Source organism: Cryptomeria japonica, chromosome 3 (genome assembly GCF_030272615.1).
Source record: "Cryptomeria japonica chromosome 3, Sugi_1.0, whole genome shotgun sequence".
Lineage (NCBI taxonomy): Eukaryota > Viridiplantae > Streptophyta > Pinopsida > Cupressales > Cupressaceae > Cryptomeria > Cryptomeria japonica.
In genome coordinates, this window is record NC_081407.1 from 328677528 (window position 1) to 328698793 (window position 21266).

At 34.3% G+C, this 21266-nt stretch overlaps 1 protein-coding gene across 2 annotated transcripts in view; it reads right to left on the minus strand.

Moving 5' to 3' along the window:
- The window catches only part of LOC131038371 (sulfite oxidase), a 158921-nt gene extending 138629 nt beyond the window's left edge, over positions 1 to 20292 (minus strand). Inside the window, exon 1 of one of the 2 annotated variants that reach the window (XM_057970786.2) lies at positions 20160 to 20292. In XM_057970786.2, coding sequence (XP_057826769.2) covers positions 20160 to 20234 — 75 coding nt within the window. In that variant the 5' untranslated portion in view covers positions 20235 to 20292. The remainder of the gene's footprint in view (positions 1 to 20159) is intronic. The other variant, XM_057970785.2, reaches the window with a different exon arrangement.
- Positions 20293 to 21266: the final 974 nt, after the last annotated feature.

The window sequence follows — 21266 nt, forward strand, 5'->3', positions numbered from 1 at the left end:
GTGCATTGCATACATACCCTTTCTTAGTTGCAATTACTTTCTTGTGCACATTCAAATGTTAATTCTCCTTCATGCACTACTTGGGGACACAAAGTTTCAGTGGACCTATCATCTCTCTCCCTTGTCAACATTATGGGGGGGTTCTACTATAGGTGCTAATGCTTCCTTAGTTTCACTTTGGAGTGAGCTGCATATATAATATTTTTTCGTGTATACTAGCTGGATGCAATGGTTGTATTTTTTTGAGATAGACCTTTTACTTTATAGACACTCTTGCATTCCAATTATGTGGAGGTGACCTTCTATCTTCAATTGATTAGTGTTCTTCAAACTATTAGTACCTGTATTTTTTACTAGCAGTTTACTCTTGCATGGTTTAGTAGTGTCTTTGGGGCCACTCATGCAGAATCATGTGTTGTTTGTATCTTTGATTTTCATATGTTTTGTCTTTGTTTGCCATCTAATTGTTCAAGTAGTACTGTTGGGGGGCACTCATGCAGATTCTTGTCTTCTTGATCCTAATCATCATCTTGGTTTTAGAGGAGGGTCTTCATTCAACACTATAGCCTAGTTATAATTTGACAATTGTCTACAACTTCTTTGTACTTTTGAGGGTGTTCTTCATGTTCCCATTCTTTTGGGATATTGATTTGGAGGCTTCTTAGTCCTTCATTCTTTTTTCTCTCCTTTTTAGAGGATTTTTCTCCCACTGGGTTATTTTCCTTTTCTCTAGTTGTGATAGATCTTTTTTTTGTAATGAGTACCTTATTAGACCTTTGGTTGTTGAGACCCATTTATGCATTCATGCATTTAGAGATTTTCTACTTTACCCTAAGTTTCACTTAACAAGGGTGTTAGAGCATTTTAACAACTAGTTATGCTTTTTTTGCTTAAGTTCACTTAGTTGTGCTTTTATGCTTCTAGTTGCTTTAGTTGTGCATCTAGTTTAACTAGAGTTGATTTTTTTTTAGCTCGTCATGTTTGCACTTTAGTCCTCCTAAATTTTTCTTAGGGAATCTTTGTCAATTTTTTATAACCACTTCATTGTACAATTATAATTCAATCTTATAATCTTTCCTTTTGAGGAATATAGCATATTTTTCTTGTTACCCTAATTTGTGAAAGGTGTTCAAGTTTATTGTTTGACCTTGTAGGCTTTTGTTGCAATCTCTTGTGTCGCAAAATTCAACATGGTATCAGAGCTCAATCTTTACTTGAACATATATTATTAGGAGGTTGCCATAGATTTAGCGACTTACCCGGCCATTATATTATTGAGAGATCTATGTTAAAAAAAGGTGAATACCATTGTAAGGTTATGTAAAGTGTATAATATGTTTTTGGGATCTCTTTGAGATATAGCAAGGAGTGGCTTCTTTCATATGGAGTATTGTGCAGTGCTACTTGGCTACAAGGGTTTACTCTACTTTACATATATTTGATATTATGACATCTTGGCCCACAAACATTTCTCATGGTATATGTGATCTATCTTCTACATTGTATTAATTTTATTATTTCATGTATAACTCTTGTCAAATGAGATACCAACACAATCATAATAAAAGTATAATAATGAAGTTTGTAGAAAATTAAATGTAGTGATAATATTTTTTGAAACATTGTTAAATTAATTTGGTAAAAATTGAATATTTTAGCAATAACATTAATACATGACATGGGGCAAACAAATATCTGAAGAGCGACTTGGCACATCAAAAATTATTGCAAATATAGTTCAATTATTTGAAGGGGTGGTAATTCCACTATAGCTTACAAAGGTTAAATAGTGTACAAGGTTAGGAAATTTATGAAGCGTCCCTTGTATAAGCATTTAATATTTTATTAGACTACCCTCTATATCAATGGCTTTATGAAAAGATAATATTTTTTATATATACAAATAAAAATGCATTGCGGTTAAATATATCTTAAAATTTTATAATTAATATTCAATAAAAATTTACCTCAAATATCTATGCACTAGATATCAAAGTTAATAATATATGTCAAAGAAAATAATATTTTAGTTGTGTTTCAAGTTATGTGTTATAGTAAAATGTTAATAAAAAATAATAGAAGTATACATATTTGTTGAAAACTAAATATAATGGAAATTTTTCTTTTCAAAATTAAAATTATTACAAATTGTATTAACATAGAAAATGCCACAAATCATTAGTTTGCATCATCCTTATATTATTGAGAGTTTGCAAAACGTAACAAATGTTAAAATGTTAATTTTATCAAGTTAATAATAGTGAAAAGTGAAACATTGTTGTGTTGTCACTCATGTGCTTGCAAGTTCTTAAAATAGAGCACTCATAGCAAGAAAAGTATGCATGATTGACATTCATATTTGTAACATTTATAAGTGTCTAAAGTATTTAATTTTCATATTGACTACTTGATTTACTTTGACATGCACCCTTATAATAGTTCACATGCAAGTCACAATGGAGAAAAAATAAATAGTATTCAAATAACATAACCTAGCAATTATTCCTTGTCTTTTAAGCCAACGATGACTGAGTGAGCCATTATGCATTGACTATTGTACAAGTTAGCAAATACCATTATCATATTCTATCACATCTCTATGATCCAATTTTGATTCCACATTTATTATTTGTCACCCTATGTTAAATTTGGAGGTGTAGTCCATGTCATTCTCATGCTCCAATATTTGTACCCTAAACTTTTGAATTCAATTGTTTTAAAGAAGTCCAATGTTTCTCTCCCTTACTATATATTATAAGTTGACAAAAACATGAATTGTTTCAGAGTGTATTTTGAGGAAATGAATTTAAAACCTAGCATTTTTTTCCAAACAAAGAGGTAAACATTTATTCATCCAAAGAAATTAATAATACAAACAAAGGGCATAAAGTTAACATGTCAAGGGTAACAAAACTCAAACACCAATAGGACAGAGAAAACAACCTTGAGCGAGATCTCAATATTACAACCCCATTAGCCATGAACATCTTCATTAATCAATTCTTGTAATTTATGAGAGTAGTCATGAGGAAGATTCTCCCAATATCTAATATGCCAATCCTCAAATTGGTCAAAAGCCCATTTAGCTACAACATCATTCCACTCTTATGGATGTGGATGAAAGAAACAAAGTCTAGAAAACTACCTAGCCTTAGAATTTTTTGGGCCACTGATGCTAACTTCCAATTAAAACTATCAAAATTCTGCTTGGTCAAAAAAATAACTAAAGGATGAGAATCTAACTCACAAATAACTTGACTTTAACCAAGAAAACATCCCCTTTCCAAAGCACAAAAGAGAGAAAGGTCCTCCATAATATAATTGGTCTAAATCCCCTTATAGATGAAGAAGAATAAAAGCACATTTCCAACACTATCTCTTCCAACTCCTCCAATCCTAACATGGCCTATATTTCCTCTAGAAGACCCATCAATGTTAATCTTGAGAACCTCTTCAGGAGATGGAGACCACCTTCCATCTCACTGGGTTTTATTTATGGGTTTGCCCCTCCTCCAAGTCCAAGAAGAGCCTAGTTTACTCCCCCTTAAGCCTAAACACAACATAATCACAACTTTCTAGGTTGTACGTGGATGAAAACCTTACACTTAGCAAAAATAGTTTTTTGAATCATACCAGAAATCCTACTCTAGAGATGATGCACTCCCAAAATCCTACATTGGAATATCCTCTGATTTCACTCAAGCCAAATTTACTAAAAAATACAAGATGGGCCTATAGACTAGGTCACCCTAAGAAAGCAATATTTATTTGGAGGCCTCCCCAAACTACTCCAAAATCTAACAAAAGAAGAAGCATGAATAGAAGCCTACTTTAAGTCATGCCACTAAAGGTGCTAAATATCTCTAGAGAAAGAGCACTAGAAAAATAAATGGGAGGAACATTCTTGCTATTACCACAAATGACACATCTTGACAGTCCCTGAAATCCATGCTTACTTGTTCCAAGTGAGGCATCTATTACATGCAAAAAGATAGAGAAAGAAGTTACATTTAGACCAAACAAAGGTGTTTGATACATTATTCCACCACATGACCTCTTCACCTCCATACTTCATCAAGTTCAATTCTTGATATCTAGAGGACATTAAATATACCTCGTTAAGATTGGATCTCTAGGCCAATGTGTCTTGATCTCTTAGAGAACTGCAAATTCCCCTAGCCAAGATCCATGATAGCTCCTCATGATCCTCTGTTGTACCCCATGTGGCCACTCACATGATGTCTCCTTCCACCTCAACACCTACAAATTTCCCATTCTTTAGACAACTTTGTAATTCTCCACTCAAGACCATCCCAACTTTGTGAAATTATAACTGAGATCTAGAGGGTGTGGGTACTCTGATAAGATAGGGGGAAACCCCATCCCGAGAATCATACCAAAAAAGAGCCCTAGAGCTCCAATTGAAAATCTAGAACAATCCTTTCTCACCAAGCTAGCACCCTTTCTTTAAGTGTCCCAAATCAAAGATCATTTACCCTTTAATCTCTTCCCTAAGAACATAACACTCTCAAATACCTTCAAGTATTTGGAAGTTAGAATCTTGGCCTAAGCTTGATTCTAACAAGTACACCATCACCAGTACAACTTAGCAACTAAGTCTTGATCTATGACAGAAAGCCTATCTTAGCCCAAGACAACCCTCCTAATTTGATCTATAGATAGCATTCCACTTAACCAAACTCAACTTTAACGAGTCCAAAGATCCATCCCACAAAAAATTACTTTACAAAGCATCTATTTCCCTAATGAAACTCATGGAGGCAATTTGTACCATTCACCTATAAATGGGGAGAGCCTAAATCATCAATTTTAGAAGTAACACTCTACCTACAAAGGATAGTGAAAGGCGTTTAAATTAGGACTTCTCAACAAGGTTGATAAAGCCACTAATTTCATGTGATCACCTCACACTATGAAGGAGATTGAATTTTATTGATCCAAGACTAAAAGGACTAAATACATATTAGATTAATTCCTCCCTTTTGTTAGAGTTGAAATTGAAGTTGAATTAGGTTTGATTTACAATGCTAGATCTAGGACAAATAATGAGATTTTGGTATTAAATAATAGTAATAATAAGTTATAGATGTCATGTAGAATTGTAAAGTTGAATCTAAGAATGAGAAATATATCAAAACTTGTGGGAAAAAATTCAGGCTAAACTGTCAGGACCAAGAGGTGTGGGGCGATCCAGTCCTACAAATGTCAGAGGCAAACAAACTAAGTCTTTTTTGGATTTGAATGATACACACAATTTCCTGTCAAAAGCTCGTCAGAAATTTTTAGACTAGGAGGTGTGGGGTGACTCAATCCTCCACTTTGTATGCCTTCAAAAGCTATATTTGAATGTTATCATTTGCTCTGTCAGATTCCTCACTTGTGGCTCCTGAGTCGATTTCTTGCACATAGAATGAAAAAATATGTTTGTTGATGGGGGTTGGCCTTAGATCAAACATCGATTTAGGAATTGGCCTTGAAATTAATATAAGAACTAAAGTTGGAAATAGAATTGAATTGAAGTAGAATGCTTTCCTTTTGAGGAAAAGGCTAGATTTGAAAATGCTTGAAATTGAACTTGATACCTTGTGAAGCTTGCTTGAATCCTCATACAAGGGTTTAGGATGTCATGTAGAATGTTTCATAGAATGGTTATCATGAATGTTTGAACTTCACTTGATCTCTGCTTCAATGCTTGATTGCTTGCTCACTTAGGCTTGAATTTTCTAGAGTGAAATTGAAATATTGATAGAGGTTGATCATGTTCATAAAGGTTACAAAATGAGGGGGGTAGGCTTCCTTTTATACATAAGTGTGCCACAATTGTTTGAATTTTTGGAGCAGGCCAACACAGGGTCTGATTTCTCACACACAAGAAATGACCACTGAGAGTTCCAATTTTGGGCCCCTGTTGGGAGGACTAGGGCATCCTAGTCCTGTCAATCTAGACTCAAAATTGAATAGGAGTTGGAAATGCAAATTCCAAGATGGTGTGAGAAGAATCAAAGCAGGCATGGAGAATTGAAGGCTGGAAAGCCAAGGTGAGGCCTAGATGAGGACAAAATTATATAGGGATACAATTTATGATGCTACATTTAGACTCCACTTTAGTAGGAGTATGAGCATATTCCCATACTCAACGTGAAGTATAAAGTTGCATTCAAAAACTTTCACCAAGATACCAAACAAACAAGACACACCAAGCCCCCAAGGACTTAGGATTTTATCAATCTAATATCAAGATAAAAGGAGAAGCCAATGAAGAGGATGGAAAGGGCATAATTATTCTTGGCCTGGTAAGGCTTATGCTTACTATGAGTCGTTTTAGATTGAAAAAATAAAAATTAAAAATTTGTGCAAAAGATTACTATGCAAAAAGATCAATTTGCAAAGTAAATAGAACATTGAATTGAATTGACTACAAAATGGGTACTATAGCATGTGCCAAACATGGCATGGTTTGTGATCAAAAGTGTACAAACCAAGTCTAGTGGTTTGTGCATGAAGTGTAACATTGAGTGGTGTATGCCCCAATGTTAAATTAGTTCTGTATGCCTTAGTGGGAGCATTAGCTTTAAGGTAGCATACATGCATCCAAAAGACAAGCACGTTGTCACAATGGTATGCCCCCAAGAAAGGACAAATAAAAGGGTAATAATCACAAAACATAAAGGAAAAAGCACATGAGGGTTCCACTAGCTGGGGTCAATGTGCACTTTTGATAAATAATGCATATCAAGAATAATTACATTGAATTGACCTCATCCCCAAAAGATAGTGGAACTACAAGAACAATGGAAGTAGAGTACATAAGATTAACTAGCAAATGTATTTTTGGGTCAACATGGAAACGACCAAAAAGAGATCTCAACACTTTGTATCATCCTCGAGTAGATGACACAAAGGCAAATTTACAAACAATAGCACATGTATGACATAACATTGATATGACATATAGAATAATTGAGATACAAATAGAAGAATGTCATAACAGATTCAACCTCTTTATTACCTTGCACCAATAGGGTAAGAAGGGCCATTCAAAGAGAACATAACATAACATAAAGACATATCAAGTAGCACATCACAGGGGAAGCACGTTACGTACAAGCAAACACACATAAGAATCTACATGATAGATGAAGTTAGTCAAGCAAATCATTTGCCTCCCAATCTTGCTTAACATCACTTATGGATGGTGGATAAGATGCAAGAGGAGAAACAATGAGCATGGTAGATGGAGCTACTACAAGTCCCAAACAAGGACCATGCTCTAATTATATGTCACTTTGTTTGTCACTAGGAGCTAGGGTTGATGCTTTTGAAAAGTGTAAAGATAGCTCATGATTAATCTCAATAAGCTCATACATATCATCATAATAATTAGAATCAACATTGTTAGCATCAATTAACATCATCCATAACATCATCCAAATTAATCACAATAGGATCTTTAACATGAAAAGGAATTGAACCATCATTTTTCTTAAGATTTTGTAACTTTGTTGATTTAGGTTGAACTTCCTCCCTATGGTTAGACGACAGTTGGACAAATGGGACTAAGGCAACATTTGGCATCTTTTGCAAGGAATTAGTTTGGGAAGCAAGTTCACGAGCCTTGGCACAACGTCTTTGTTGGCATTATCTAACACAATGATTTTTTCAGTTTTACTCAAGACTCATAAAGGTTGAGGATCAATCAACATAGGCTTCTTTTCCTCCCTTATAGGTGGAGGAACAAAAGAAAACTTAATAGGTTGAGAGATACAAGATGATGGACATTTTCCTTTATAAGATGAGGGAGGTGGGACCGCAACATGTAAAGGAGGAATAGAAGGAGTAGGAAGAAGTCCAAGTCCAAAATGAGGAGGAATATTCATAGTTGAAGGATCCTTAGGTTTACTTAAGGGCAATATCACATCAATTTTCCATTTCTAATAAGATCTAAAAAGAGCATCATCTCAAGGTTGTGTAGACCAAAATAATCTAAGCTTAAATTTCCATGCTTCATTGTTGGTTGAAAAGGCTATGATTGGTTGTGATAATATGCCTATTGTGAGGCAAATTCAAATATTAGAAGGAATAGCTTTCATGGAAGAGAGCCAAGGATGTACCAACTTCGTACAAAATTAATTCAATGTAGGAATAATAGCAAAGGTAACATCTAAGCAATTTCGTACCAACCTCGCTAGAAAGAGTGATTGAACTAATAGTAGGACAAGATAAACCATCATGGGGTGAACTCACAATAATGGTTCCCACCTTCTTGCCAACATTGACATTGAGATGAACATTTTTAAAATAATCTTCACTTTCCGACACCTATAACTTTTAAACCATTAAGAATTTAAAGATGATGTAAATTAGTGATTTGTAACATCTTGTTTGTAGATTCTAAATATATATTTTTCATTTTGTTTTTGAATAAAATTGTTTTTATTTTTCCATCTCCCTCGAAAGGTTTTTTTTTATAGCAAACAACAGTTTTTAAGAGTGATGTGCCTCCCGAAATGCGTAACTTTTTTTCTATAAATGATTAAAATTCAATTATTTTGAATTTTGGTTTGTAACATCAATATCCAGGGCATGGAGTTGGTTTGATAGTGATATGTTGAATATTTTTCATTTTATTAAGTTTTGAAGTCTGACTAATTATAATTTACACATAGGTGTACGTTTGAATGCATAACTTGTTCTATATATATCGAAATTAAAAAAAAAAATCGTTAGAAAGAAGACATCAATATGCAAGGCATAGATATTTTCAGAATTTTTTTGAATTAGTTTACTGTTTTTCCCAATGTGTTGAATAGAGAAGTTCATGTTCGTTGAAAAACCTATATTTAGTAAAATTTAAAAAACAAGATCATAATAAACTCACAATGTAATAAAATTATAGTTGTTGGCAAGCTTGCTTCGAGGACTACCATCCTATATTCTGGGTTGTCAAGATTCTCTCATTTGAGCCTTGAACCAAAGGTTTGAAGGGCAAAATTTCTTAGAAGTCTAAAGAAATTGGGGGAGAGATGCCTACAAAGGGGGTTCCCTCGAACCCCCCTTCGAGCGAACCCCCTTGGGTTCGTTTGAGCCCATGTTCGTATGATCATGCAAAGCACAAACAACGCATTTTAGAACCACCCATGAGGTCACACATTCAAGTGAACTGGGGGATTCACTTGAACCCCCAAGGATAGTTCATTCGAACCCCCCTAGTTCGAACGAACACCCTTTAATTTTTTTTTTCTCATCCCCGCATTTTTCCTTCATGGGTAAAAGTGGGAACCATTATTGTGAGTTCACCCCATGCACCTTAACCATAACATTAGATTTATCGTATGTAAATTGAGGAAATTGTTGAGTAAAATGATTTTAACTCTTCAATAATAACATTCACCATGTATATTGGATCAATGAGAACCCCTCATGAGAGTTTGTCTTTAATCTTCACATAAATGTATAATGTTCCATCAAGTTCAACAACAGTTTCACTAGGATCAAAGGTAATGCATAGTTCTAGTTTAGGTTTAGGTTTTTCAGAAAGATTCATAACATTATTGGACTCTATAACAAAATCATCGGGAAAAAAATATAAGTGGCTTAGACTCAACAACATTAGCGACGTGAGAAGGAAAAAGATTGGTGAAGATTTGAAGATTTTGATTAGGAGGTGCAACATATTTGTTTCCTTTTATCATTCACATTGTTTATAGATATAGTATTTTTATCAATAAGGTAGTGAATCTTATACCTCAACTTATTACACTTTTCAATATCATGACCCGTTTGATGATGGTATTAGCAAAAAGATTTGTGATTAAAGGAAGGTGGTAGAGACTTAGAGGTATCTCTAGGTCTGATAGAAGGAAGTTGCAACATATTAGCATTAATCAACCTCAACATTATATTGTACAATGATTCAAAAAGATGAGTTAATTTTTTTCTAAAGTGTTAGGATAAAGGGGCCACACTTGGTGTTGTGGCTGCTACTTGTGCATTGATATTGTTGGGAGAGTTATTATTTATCTTGATGAAACCTTTATTGTGTTTTTTGAACTTTGCAAACGATTGTTGAGTTCTCTCATTCTTCTCAATAGGATCCATTGAAGAAGATTATTCAAATTGGCTCACTTGAAGCTGATAGTTATGAAGCAAAACATGTAGTTGTGTGAAAGATGAAAACTCAGAAAATAGAAGCTTATCTCGAATATCCTTTTACAAATTAGTAATGAAAATCATTTGAACATCATGATCGGGCACAAGATGAGCAATTTGTGAGTACAAATGTTTATATATACCAACAAAATCAATAACTTTTTCTTTAACTCCTTTCTTATAATGAATGAAATTAGTCGAAGTAATTTTAGGACCAATGTTATTTTAAAATTGTTGAATAAAAGCATTATCCAATTGTTGAAAAGAAGTGATGGAATAAGGAGACAAATAAAAATACCATTGTAAAGTTTTATCTCTAAATGTTCGAGAAAATAATCTTCCCACAAGTTTTTGATAATGAGAGAAATCGCTACACAAGGTTTGAAATGTCTTCACATGAGTCAAGGGGTCACTTTTTCTATTATGTAACTCTAATTGAGGGATCTCCACATTCTTAGTCCAACAACTACACAAACAATCTCATTAGATAGTAGGCTTGCTACATCATAGGTGGGAACACTGAATTTGGATTAGGTTAAAGAATCTTATTGTTGTTCTAAGGATGAAACACTTTGAGCTAAGTTATTGATAGCAGCTTCAGTGCATGAAATGGAATTGGACACATTGGATTGTAATAGAGGAGTAATGTTGTTATAGGTAGTTGGAGGTTGAGAATAAGGAGGGGGAACATTATGATAAGTTGGTATAGGAGATGGTTGGGGAACAAATGGAAGACTCAAAGAAGAAGGTATGTAAGAATATTGATTAATAGGACTGCCCCCATGACTAACATATGTAGGATTGGCATTTTGTGTAGAGGTAGTCGTGATAGAAAATGTATATGTAGGCACACTAAGAAAGGATGTAGGGATAGAAATGGAATGCTCAACTTGACTAGTGGGACATCTGAGAATATCCAAGAGCTTCAGCAAAACTTTGAATAGGCATAATATTGGTATCAACAATATGAGCAATATCGTGCAACACTTCCACACTATGTGCATCATTTTGAACCATTCTCTTCAACCCTTCAATCAATGGGATTGCCTCACTACTCAAGTGTTCTTGACCCATCCATTGTTGAAGCCTATCCAACTCATTGTCAAGCTTCCTTAATTGATTAATTGTTACTTGAGTATGAGAGGTATCCTCATCATGAGAATTATGAGGTGAATGGGTCTCCATGATGTTAGGTATGTCATGTGTGGGATTAACACGGAATAGGTTAGTCAACTCAAGCTACATATCCTTAGTATTTAAACTTTTGAGAAACCCTAAGTCTATAAGTTCTTTTCACTGGAATAATGGATGTAGCACCAAGGATAACAAAACTCACACACAACAAAGGAAATATTGAATGCAAAGGTTTGAAATCACAAAACTTTTGGTAATGCAAGCTATATGTATGATTAAACAATGAATTTTTTTTGTAAAATGATTGATTACCCAATTAGATATTCTAATGAAATGAGAGATGTAATATCTAAATGCTTCTAAATCTAAAAATAACACACCATAACAATCAGATCTAAGCATATAAATAAAAAATTATACAGCACAAGTAAATTTTATCAAAATAAATCAAGGTTTTGTCAGTTGAACCTCTAAATTTATGTGAATTAAATGCCAATATGATATATGAGTGCAAATATAATTGATTAAATGCATACAAATCAGATCTGAGAATAAATAATCAGAATTAATGTAATTACAATGTCGGGTTCACCAAAATGTAAGATGTTGAAATTAGGACTTCACCAACTAGGTTGATAAAGCCACTAATTTCATGGGATCACCTCACATTAGGAAGGAGATTAAATTTGATTGATCCAACCCTAAAGGATTGAATATAGATCATATTAATTCCTCCCTTTTGTTAGAGTTGAAATTGAATTTAAATTAGGCTTGAATTACAATGCTAGATCTAGGACAAACAATGAGATCTTGGCATAAAATAATACTAACAGTAAGTTTTAAATGTCATGCAAAGCTATAAAGTTGAATTTGAGAATGAGAAATAGATTAGAACCTGTGGTAAAAAAATTGGGTTGAATTATCAAGACCAGGAGGTGTGGGGTGACCTAGTCTTGCGAATGTCAGATGCAGACAAACCGAGTCTTTTCTAGATCAAAATGATGCATATAATCTCTCGTTAGAAGCTACCATGACCAAGAGGTGTGGGGAGACCAAGTCCTCCACTTTTCGTGCCTTCAAAAGTTGTATCTAAATGTCATCATTTGCTTTGTTGGATTCCTCGCTCATGGCTCTTGAGTCAATTTCCTACACACAAAATGATAGAAATATGTTTGTTGATGGGGGTTTGCCTTAGTCCAAAACCTAGTTTAGGAATTAACCTTGAAATTTAAATAAGAATTGAACTTGGAAATATAATTGAATTGAAGTAGAATGCTTTCCTTTTGAGTAAAAGGCTAGATCTGAAAAATGTGTGAAATTGAACTTGATACCTTAATGAAGCTTGCTTGAATCCTCATAAAAGGGTTTAGGATGTCATGTAGAATGTCTTCATAGAATGTTGATAATGAATGCTTGAACTTGATTTGACCTCTCCTTCAATACTTGATGAATGCTTGATCGCTTGCTCACTTAGGCTTGAAGTTGCTAGAGTGCAATTAAGATCTTGATAGAGGTTGATCATGTTCATCAAGGTTATAAAATGAGGGGGGTAGGCTTCCTTTTATACCTAACCATGCCACAGTTGTTTGAATTTTTGAAGTAGGCTAACATAGGGCCATATTTCCTGCCCACAAGAAGTGATCATTGAGAGGTCCAATTTGAGGCCCATTTTGGGAGGACCAAGGCATCATGCTCTTATTAATCAGTACTCAAAATTAAACAAGATTTGAAAATATAGATTCCAGGATGGTGTGAGAAAAATCAAAGCAGGTTGGAATACCAAGATGAAGCCTAGGTGAGGACGAAATTGTATAGGGATACAATTTATGATGCTATAGATAGCCACCTAAAATTCAAATGGTTGACTTTCCCACAAAACCTATCAAAAATAATCTGCCAAGTCTCCCAAGGTAAGGGTCCAATAGAAAATGGAATGCACAAATATACAAAAGGAAAAGAACCAATCTGGAAATGAAGGATGCAAGAAATCTTTGATTAGATAAGGTGTTGATGAAATATATTGAATATTTCTCCTCATCAGTTTTATAGCCTAAGGTTGCAAGATAGATATCCAAAGCTCCTCTGAAATTCATTTCTTTTCTAATTTTGGCAGCTCCTAATAAGGTCGTGTCATCCACAAATTATAGGTAAGAGTGAGGATGTAAGTTGTTATCCCACCTCCAACTATGAATGAGACCCTATCTCACATGGGAATTCAACAACCTTCCCAAACCATCAACCATGATGACAAAAAGATAAGGGGAGAGAGGATCCCCTTGTCGTAGGCTTCTCGAGGCATTAAAAATATTTGAAGTCTCAGTATTAATTAACATAGAGTAGGAAACAGACATGACACAACTCATCACCCAATTGAACCATTCCATACCAAAGTCAAAGGCCAATAACACTTTTTAGATAAAAGACATTTAACATGATCATATGCTTTGGCCATGTCTAAGTTAATAAACATAGCTTTCTCCTTAAATGTTTCCATAGAATGAATGGCCTTTGAAGCTATGACCACCCCATCCAAAATTTGCCTTAACTACCACAAAGCCTCCTTATTTTTCATAAATCACCATGTCAATCTAGGGATTGAGTCTCTCTACAATAATTTTATAGAGAACACTACAAAGAGCTATCTACTTGAACTTGTTTAGTGATCTATCCCCCACAAGGGGAGAATTCTCCTTGAATTGAGTTGAAAAGTAACAAATAGCCACCTTTGAAATATCTCGAAGAGAATATATTTGATCACCATGAGAGTCATCAGAGATGAGAGCATGTTCTCATGCCTTCTAGGCTTAACAAAACTGAGGAAAAAAGAGTATTTTTGTCCCCTCCTTGGAGCCAATCCACCTTGGATTTCTACTTCCAAAAAAAATCTTCCTATACCTGCCGTTCGCCAAGCTCTTTCAAAAATATAGCTTCCTCCCTACGGAATTCCTCACTAGGATCAAAGTGTGTGTTGTCTTGTAATAGAGTCCAACCTACTCTAAGTTGTTGTCTTAGTCACAAAGATATTGCCAAAACAAATCCTATTCCACTTTTGAGTTGATATTTAATAAATTGCAATCTTTTCACAAAAGGTTACATTGCAGTGTCATGCCCAGGTTTCCCTCTCTCCACCATTCAACTATAAGATCATAAAAGGAAGGCTCTCTTAACCACATAAGCTAAAACTTAAAAGAGGGATTCTTAGAAGCACCAAACAAAGAATATAAGATTTTAGTTGGTCAATGATCATAACCTCTCCATTCTGGAATCTCAGAGTTAATATTCCAATTGTTGCCAACCCAAAATCTAGAGAGTAAGAATTTATCTAGTCTCTCTTAGAGAATATTTTTCACATTGTTTGCACTCTAGGTAAACATACCATTAGACGAGTTAATGTCAATGAAGTTCAAGAGGAGAGTGTGATAATGGAATTAAAATCACCAACAAGTATCAAAGGGAATTAAGGAGCCATGGACCAAACATACCAAATATGTGACCAAAGGCGAGCTTTGTTAGGTAGCTCAATTGTCGCCTACACATTGGTAAATAGACAAACTTCACCAAAATCAAGACAAGATACCACAACCGACTTTGAATATATATTAGAAATCCACCAAATAGGGTGGATCTTGCATTGGTCCCATAAACAAGCAAGTCCACCAGAACTACCCTGTGCACCAATACATTGATACTAACCTCTCCACCAGATTTTGGGATTAATATAAAGCATGCTCTCAACAATCAAATTTTACACTTGAACAAACATAATATCGAGAGAATTCACTTTAATCATATCATGAACAACCTTTTGTCTAAGTATTATGTTCAACCCCCTTGCATTACTTTAAAGGATGATCATTTGTTAACATTGGCAAAATGAGAGTCAATAGGCTTAATTGTCCTTGACTCCACCAAATTTTCACCCATCACTTTTAATTTATCTTGATCTTTCTTCCTCCCAACCTTAGGAGGCCTCTTTAGACCTCCCTTTGTGAGGTTCTTTTTCTCTAGCCCCAAAGCTAGCATATTTCTACTACCTCTCCCTGAATCCTATTCCAAAACCTACTAGTGCTCCATAGTAACGTTAGTTGAATTTGTCTTCACCTTCTCCTTCCTTATTGACACCACATCCCCTGGAGCCTACTAGACTTGATCAGTGATTATCTGACTTTATGTTTGAGCCTCTTCCTATGCATTAAACTAAAAGGAGACATCCCTAGGAGTTTCATGGTCTTCCCTTTCAAAATCAAAAACATTCTACAACCCTTCAGGAGTCCCATCTTGCTACTTAAAAATCTTCTAATACCTCAAAGCAATTATACACCCCCTCTACTTATCTATCCTTTAGAGTTCTCTTTTTACCTCTTCCTTTGTTGCAAGTCTTAACCGAAATAAAACCCTCTTTATCTACTTCCACACTTCTCATAGGGTTGTTGCCTTTATCAACCTTCAAGGATTGTTAGGTAGGCACATTGGGCGTGGGCTTTGTACAAATAGATTTTGGAAATTTTCTTTGCAAATTTCCATATTCATGATAAAGTCAACATCTAAACGAAAGAGCTTCATAATCCAACTATTGAACCCAAGATGAAGATCGAAGCCAAATTTCCATATAATTGAGTAAAGGTTTAATTTAATCTATTTGAACACAAACACGAGCATAAATAATTACCTTTTTATTTGGCATTTGTTCTGAAGGGCCAACCAGCTTGTCAAACAATAGATCTATCATGTAAAGAATGTCATTCCTCCAAAATTCAAGTAGGAGTCGTGGAAGAGAAACCCCGACAAGAACCCTAGAAGAAAGCTCCCCAACTAGATTAAAGCTTGCATGCCATGACTTGATGAACAACTCAACTTGATTATAAAAATAAGGACCACCCTCACCATGAATAATTGTTAGCTGCTAACTTTTATCATCAACATCACCCTTTAGATTGCATGTCCTCTCAGCCCAAGATTCCAAAAAGGGGAGAGAGACCCACATGCCCATGAATTTACCCTTTAGATTGCATGTCCTCTCAACCCGAGATTCCAAAAAGGGAAGAGAGCCCCACATGCCCATGAATTTATAGATTATATATTAGAACATGATTTGACAAGTAAGAGACCTCACCGACAACCGAATCTAATTGGATCACAAAAATTGGTCTATCTTGAGACTGTTCCGAACATCCATTTACCTTTAGAATATGAGGCCCACTAGCCAGAGAAGGTGCCTGACCGTGTACAACATTATGAAAAATGCAAGTCGCAACTGCATGTAGAGAAGAAGACAACTCTCTTCTCAAGATAGAATCTTGAAAAGAAGACATCAAAGATACCACGCCAAAAAAAACTACCCCACTAACCAACAAAGGCTGGCAACAAAGAACAAAGAGAAAAAAACTCCCCCAAAACCAAACCCTACCCTGAATAGCGTAAAAATCCTCAAGCTCCAACGCTCGTTGCCCTAAACCCCTCCTTCACAGTAACAAACGCCCTCACGCCCTTATACGCAGAAAAAAGTTGCAGATATTATTGTGTGGCTAAGGCAACAGGCCCTAGAATGCACGACAAACTTCTCTGCACGCTCGCTCTCGTCTCTCGTCTCTCGTCCATTTTCCCCAAGTTCTTTTTTGATCGTTGGTCAAGTACTAACCTTGATTCACTTGAATTTTGTAGGATTTATCCATCCTTTATCTAGAAATCAAAAGAAAAATGATAAAAAGTGTTGTGTCAACATCCTTGAGGCATTGTGCATGAGTGTATTCTGTCCTCAATTCAATCTTTTTGGTATCATTGAATAGGTGAACCAACTTGGGAGATTTACTAAAGGATAACAAATAATTTCCTAGCATGTTCACAAGCATTGTCTCTTAACCCATATGCATATGTTAATATTAGACCAAGGGGAAGTATTTTAAGTTAATAATTTTTTAACAAATAATTCCTATATGTTTAGTTTAGATTTGCCTATCTAAATCAATTTTGCAAGTGTACACTTCACTTTGTGGGTATGGAAATTTTATGTATAGATATGTCAATGAATCTAATAGCTGATCCAAAAAAAATTGTCCAAGTCACAAATGTAGCTCATTTCTAGAATAATGGTGAATTAACTTATGAGGTATAGGAAAGTCTTTTCTTCATTGATTGAAAACCTAGTATTTTTTAATTATTTTTATTTAAATTCTAATTTAATTATAATATTTATTACATTATCAACTATTAATTCAAACTCTAAAATCTTAACATAATTAATGTTTATTGATTATTCTAAGTAACACTATATTAAAAACTTTAGTTTTCCACACATATATTTTATTGTTATATCCATATTATATAATTTTGATAACTAATAAAAATCATATTTATTTTTAGAAGAACAAGACAATGTGAGTCATGCCTCGGAGTGTCTTTAAATACTTTTTGTCTTACTTCTAGCTCTAGTATTCAATGGAAAAAGACTTGATACTATCATGAAACTTTTTAATTCAACCCCTCCTAGTTTGATTCTTTTGTTTGGAAATGGATTAACCAGCTCAAGAGACTTTTAGATTAGCCTTTTCTTTGTAGTCATCTTATCCAACTCTTTGTCAATCCGTTTTGACTCACATTGAGAAGAACCTTCACTTCTGGATTGACGAGCCTTTTTCTTTAGCTAAAATAATATAAATTTGTTCTAAAATGCTTGTGGAGACTCATTTATGTTATTCTTCATGTTGGACTCCCTCAAAAGCCTCTTATCAAAAGCTAGAGAGGTTTCCTAAGGACTTTATTTTGGCTTCCTTAGAGCAAGATAAAAGATTTTATCAAATTGCCTAGGAATTTTGTTGGCTTGCATATGACTCTAATGGGCTAGGCCTTATTGATATTCACAAGTAAGGGTTATTCTTACATGCCAAGTGGATATTTAATGTCCTAGAGGATAAAAAATCGTAGAAATTTTGACTTGAACATTGTATCGCTTCTAGGGTTCCTCATGGTAGGCAAACCTAACAATGTCTAGGCCTTCACTCCATCCTCATTATAATGAAGCCACTATAAATTCAAGGTGCTTTTATTGCTAAAAGTTATAGAAGTACTAGGAAGTTATCTAGCCATGACTTGTTTAAAAAGGAATGATTCCAAGAGTGAAATCTTCTTAAACTAATAATCACTTTGGTGATCTCTTATGATTACTTGCTAATAATGACTTCTTGCCAAAATTTATATATTACAATATTTAAGCAATGGTTTTTTTATTTTTATTTATTTATTTACTAATTTTTTATGTTAGACATATTTTCCAAAGCCACTAAAAATCATTTAGTTATCTTGGTCAATATTTAAAGCTAAATACAAGCTTGGCAATCAATATTTTGAGTCCTTGCAAACCATTATATAGCACATACCTTTAGAAATGATGTATAAGGTTGGGATTCAATGTACTACATCTTAGATGAAGGATTGAAAATGGTATATGAACATTTTCTTCATTAATTATAAACCTTGCCAAGGGTATTCTATCTTTCTTGTCATCTACTGCCAATTCACAAACTCAATACTAAGTGGAATCTCCATCCCACTACCACTCAATGGTGTCAAAGGATTGAAATAGTTTGGTCTACCATTTTGGAGCCCAAATAGACTTAATTCTCTTGGCATCTCCTATATCAAGATCTTCTCCTTAGATCTTCTTTAACCCATTTGGGTGTTTCCAAACCCCTCTATTCTTTCTATGGACATTTGGAAACTCTCAAACATTTATGTTGGTTTTTCCCCCGAGCCAAAGTTGCATGAAACTAGATACATGATTTCTTTAAGCCTTCCTTGTTAAAGCTTTTTTCTTGACATGTGATTCTTTTAGGTTATAGACCTATGATGATGTAATATTTACCCAAATTTGGCATGAATTTAGAGTCAAAAATCTATTTAATATATGAAAATTAGTAATACTACTTTATTTTTAGGTGTTATAACAAATGCTTGTTTCTCTCTATATTATAAAGACATTATATGGTATAAGTTTATATTACAAAATCAAGTGTAGGACAATAAAGTTGCTCTAGATATTCCTACTTGTAGAGACATGTTAAACACTAGTCCAATGCCCCTTGTATTGTTGACTATGCTCTACTTTCCCCTATCAGTATGCATGCTTCTTCTCCATGTAGAGTCATTGTGACCAAAACTACAATGTTCATCGAAGACATGACCCTTGTGAGTCCCAAGGGTCTCCTCAATGTCAATGCCATGGTTGGTGTCACTTACCAAAAGGATGACCTTTTGCATCTCAACATGACGATGGCCTTCTTGATTGGTGTGATGGTTGGAAGTTTCTTCAATTGAACTTTGTTTTTTGACCTATTTACACAATTTATATTAATCTAGAAGAAGAAAAAGACAAAGAGGACACAATTAGAAGTTGGGAATCCATTTCTTATGGTCAAGATCTCTCAATTGATTGAAACCCTTGAATCCTACCTTCACCCACTAATATAACTCTTGTTGTTTAACAACGTATCTAGTTATTTATTTTTAGGTTCTAACATAGACTTTAAAAGATACGATTCCATTCCACTCATATTTAATTTAATTTATATATCATATTTTTAATATAAAAACAAACCATTCATCATTAAGAAAATCATATTTATTATATATAAAAACACAGTAATTTTTCAATGTAAATATGTTTTGAATCCAGAATCTTGAACAAGTGATGAACCTCAATCCCAAACACTAGAAGCTTCTGAAATAGCCACAAAGAATTTGCAGCTACCCAAGCCATTTAATACCGGAGCTATCCAATCTGATCTTTAATCATTTATTTCCTTCAACTAATGATTGTTTTCTGTAAAATTATAAAACCAATGAAAAGAATTGAAGTGTACCTTGGCATTGATTATGAGAGATAGATGACGACTAGGTTCTTCGTCGTAGTTTAGAGGGCCTCTCAGAGCTTGCATTTTGTCAGCCTGAAACACTTGCTCTCTTTTTTCCTCTGCAATTACTTAATAACATTGTTCACTAAATCAGAAATACGTAGCTTCTAAGCTCCATTACTAGTGAAATATGTAGCCGTGGTTTTCCCGGGATTCGCCGATAGATTTGAATTAAAAAATTCCAATAGAGCTTTCATTGCTTTTTCGATTCATGTCGGTTCTTATCCATATAGGGCTGCATTAGGTGTCTTTGTGATTTTGTTTTGTATATGATTTTTCTTCCTTTTATTTTTGTTTACTGTCAGACCCACGACAGCAAAAATTTAAATATTATATGGTTTGAATCCTTTTACCAGTGGGAACGGGCTTCTTTGAGTGAATATGCTTTCTGATTGAGATTGAGTGGTGAGGATCACTTATGTGGAGAGGAGGGCCCATAAGCACTCTTGCTCAATGGAAGAGGTCCATCAAAGAAATGAAGTCCATTCATGCCTTTAATCAATGGATGAGGGGTCTTTATTTTGAGCAATTTGAGTAGGTTAAGCAAGTGGAGTGATAGATGACAATTTGAATTGTATTATTTAATATTGATTTTAGTAAGTAAATTGTATATTTTAATTTGAGGGATGGATGATATTTTGAATCGTATCATTAAATGTTAATTTAGTAGGTTGAGTTAGGTAAGGTATATAAAGTCGTTTTAGCTATCCGATATAAGAGCATGGATTGAGGGGTATCTATTTTGTCAAATTTGTCTCGAGCGTAATCTGGCTTCATCTTATGATGGCGTAATCCCTGGTGGGTTCTTTAAGAACCTTTCAACTTTAGTAGACCGAGAGCCCATTGACATATATGATATTTTGAATTATATTGTATTCATAAAAAGGTTGCCATTATATTTTTGAAGAAGGTGGAGATGATTGTAGACATTCGCACGCAAATACATTTGTGTGTCCTCAACTAATGGATGAGTAGTATGTATTTTGATTTGTTTTGAGTTACTTTAGTAGGTTAAGTTGAGGGATATCAATCAAGGTTATATTCAAAAGAGATTAT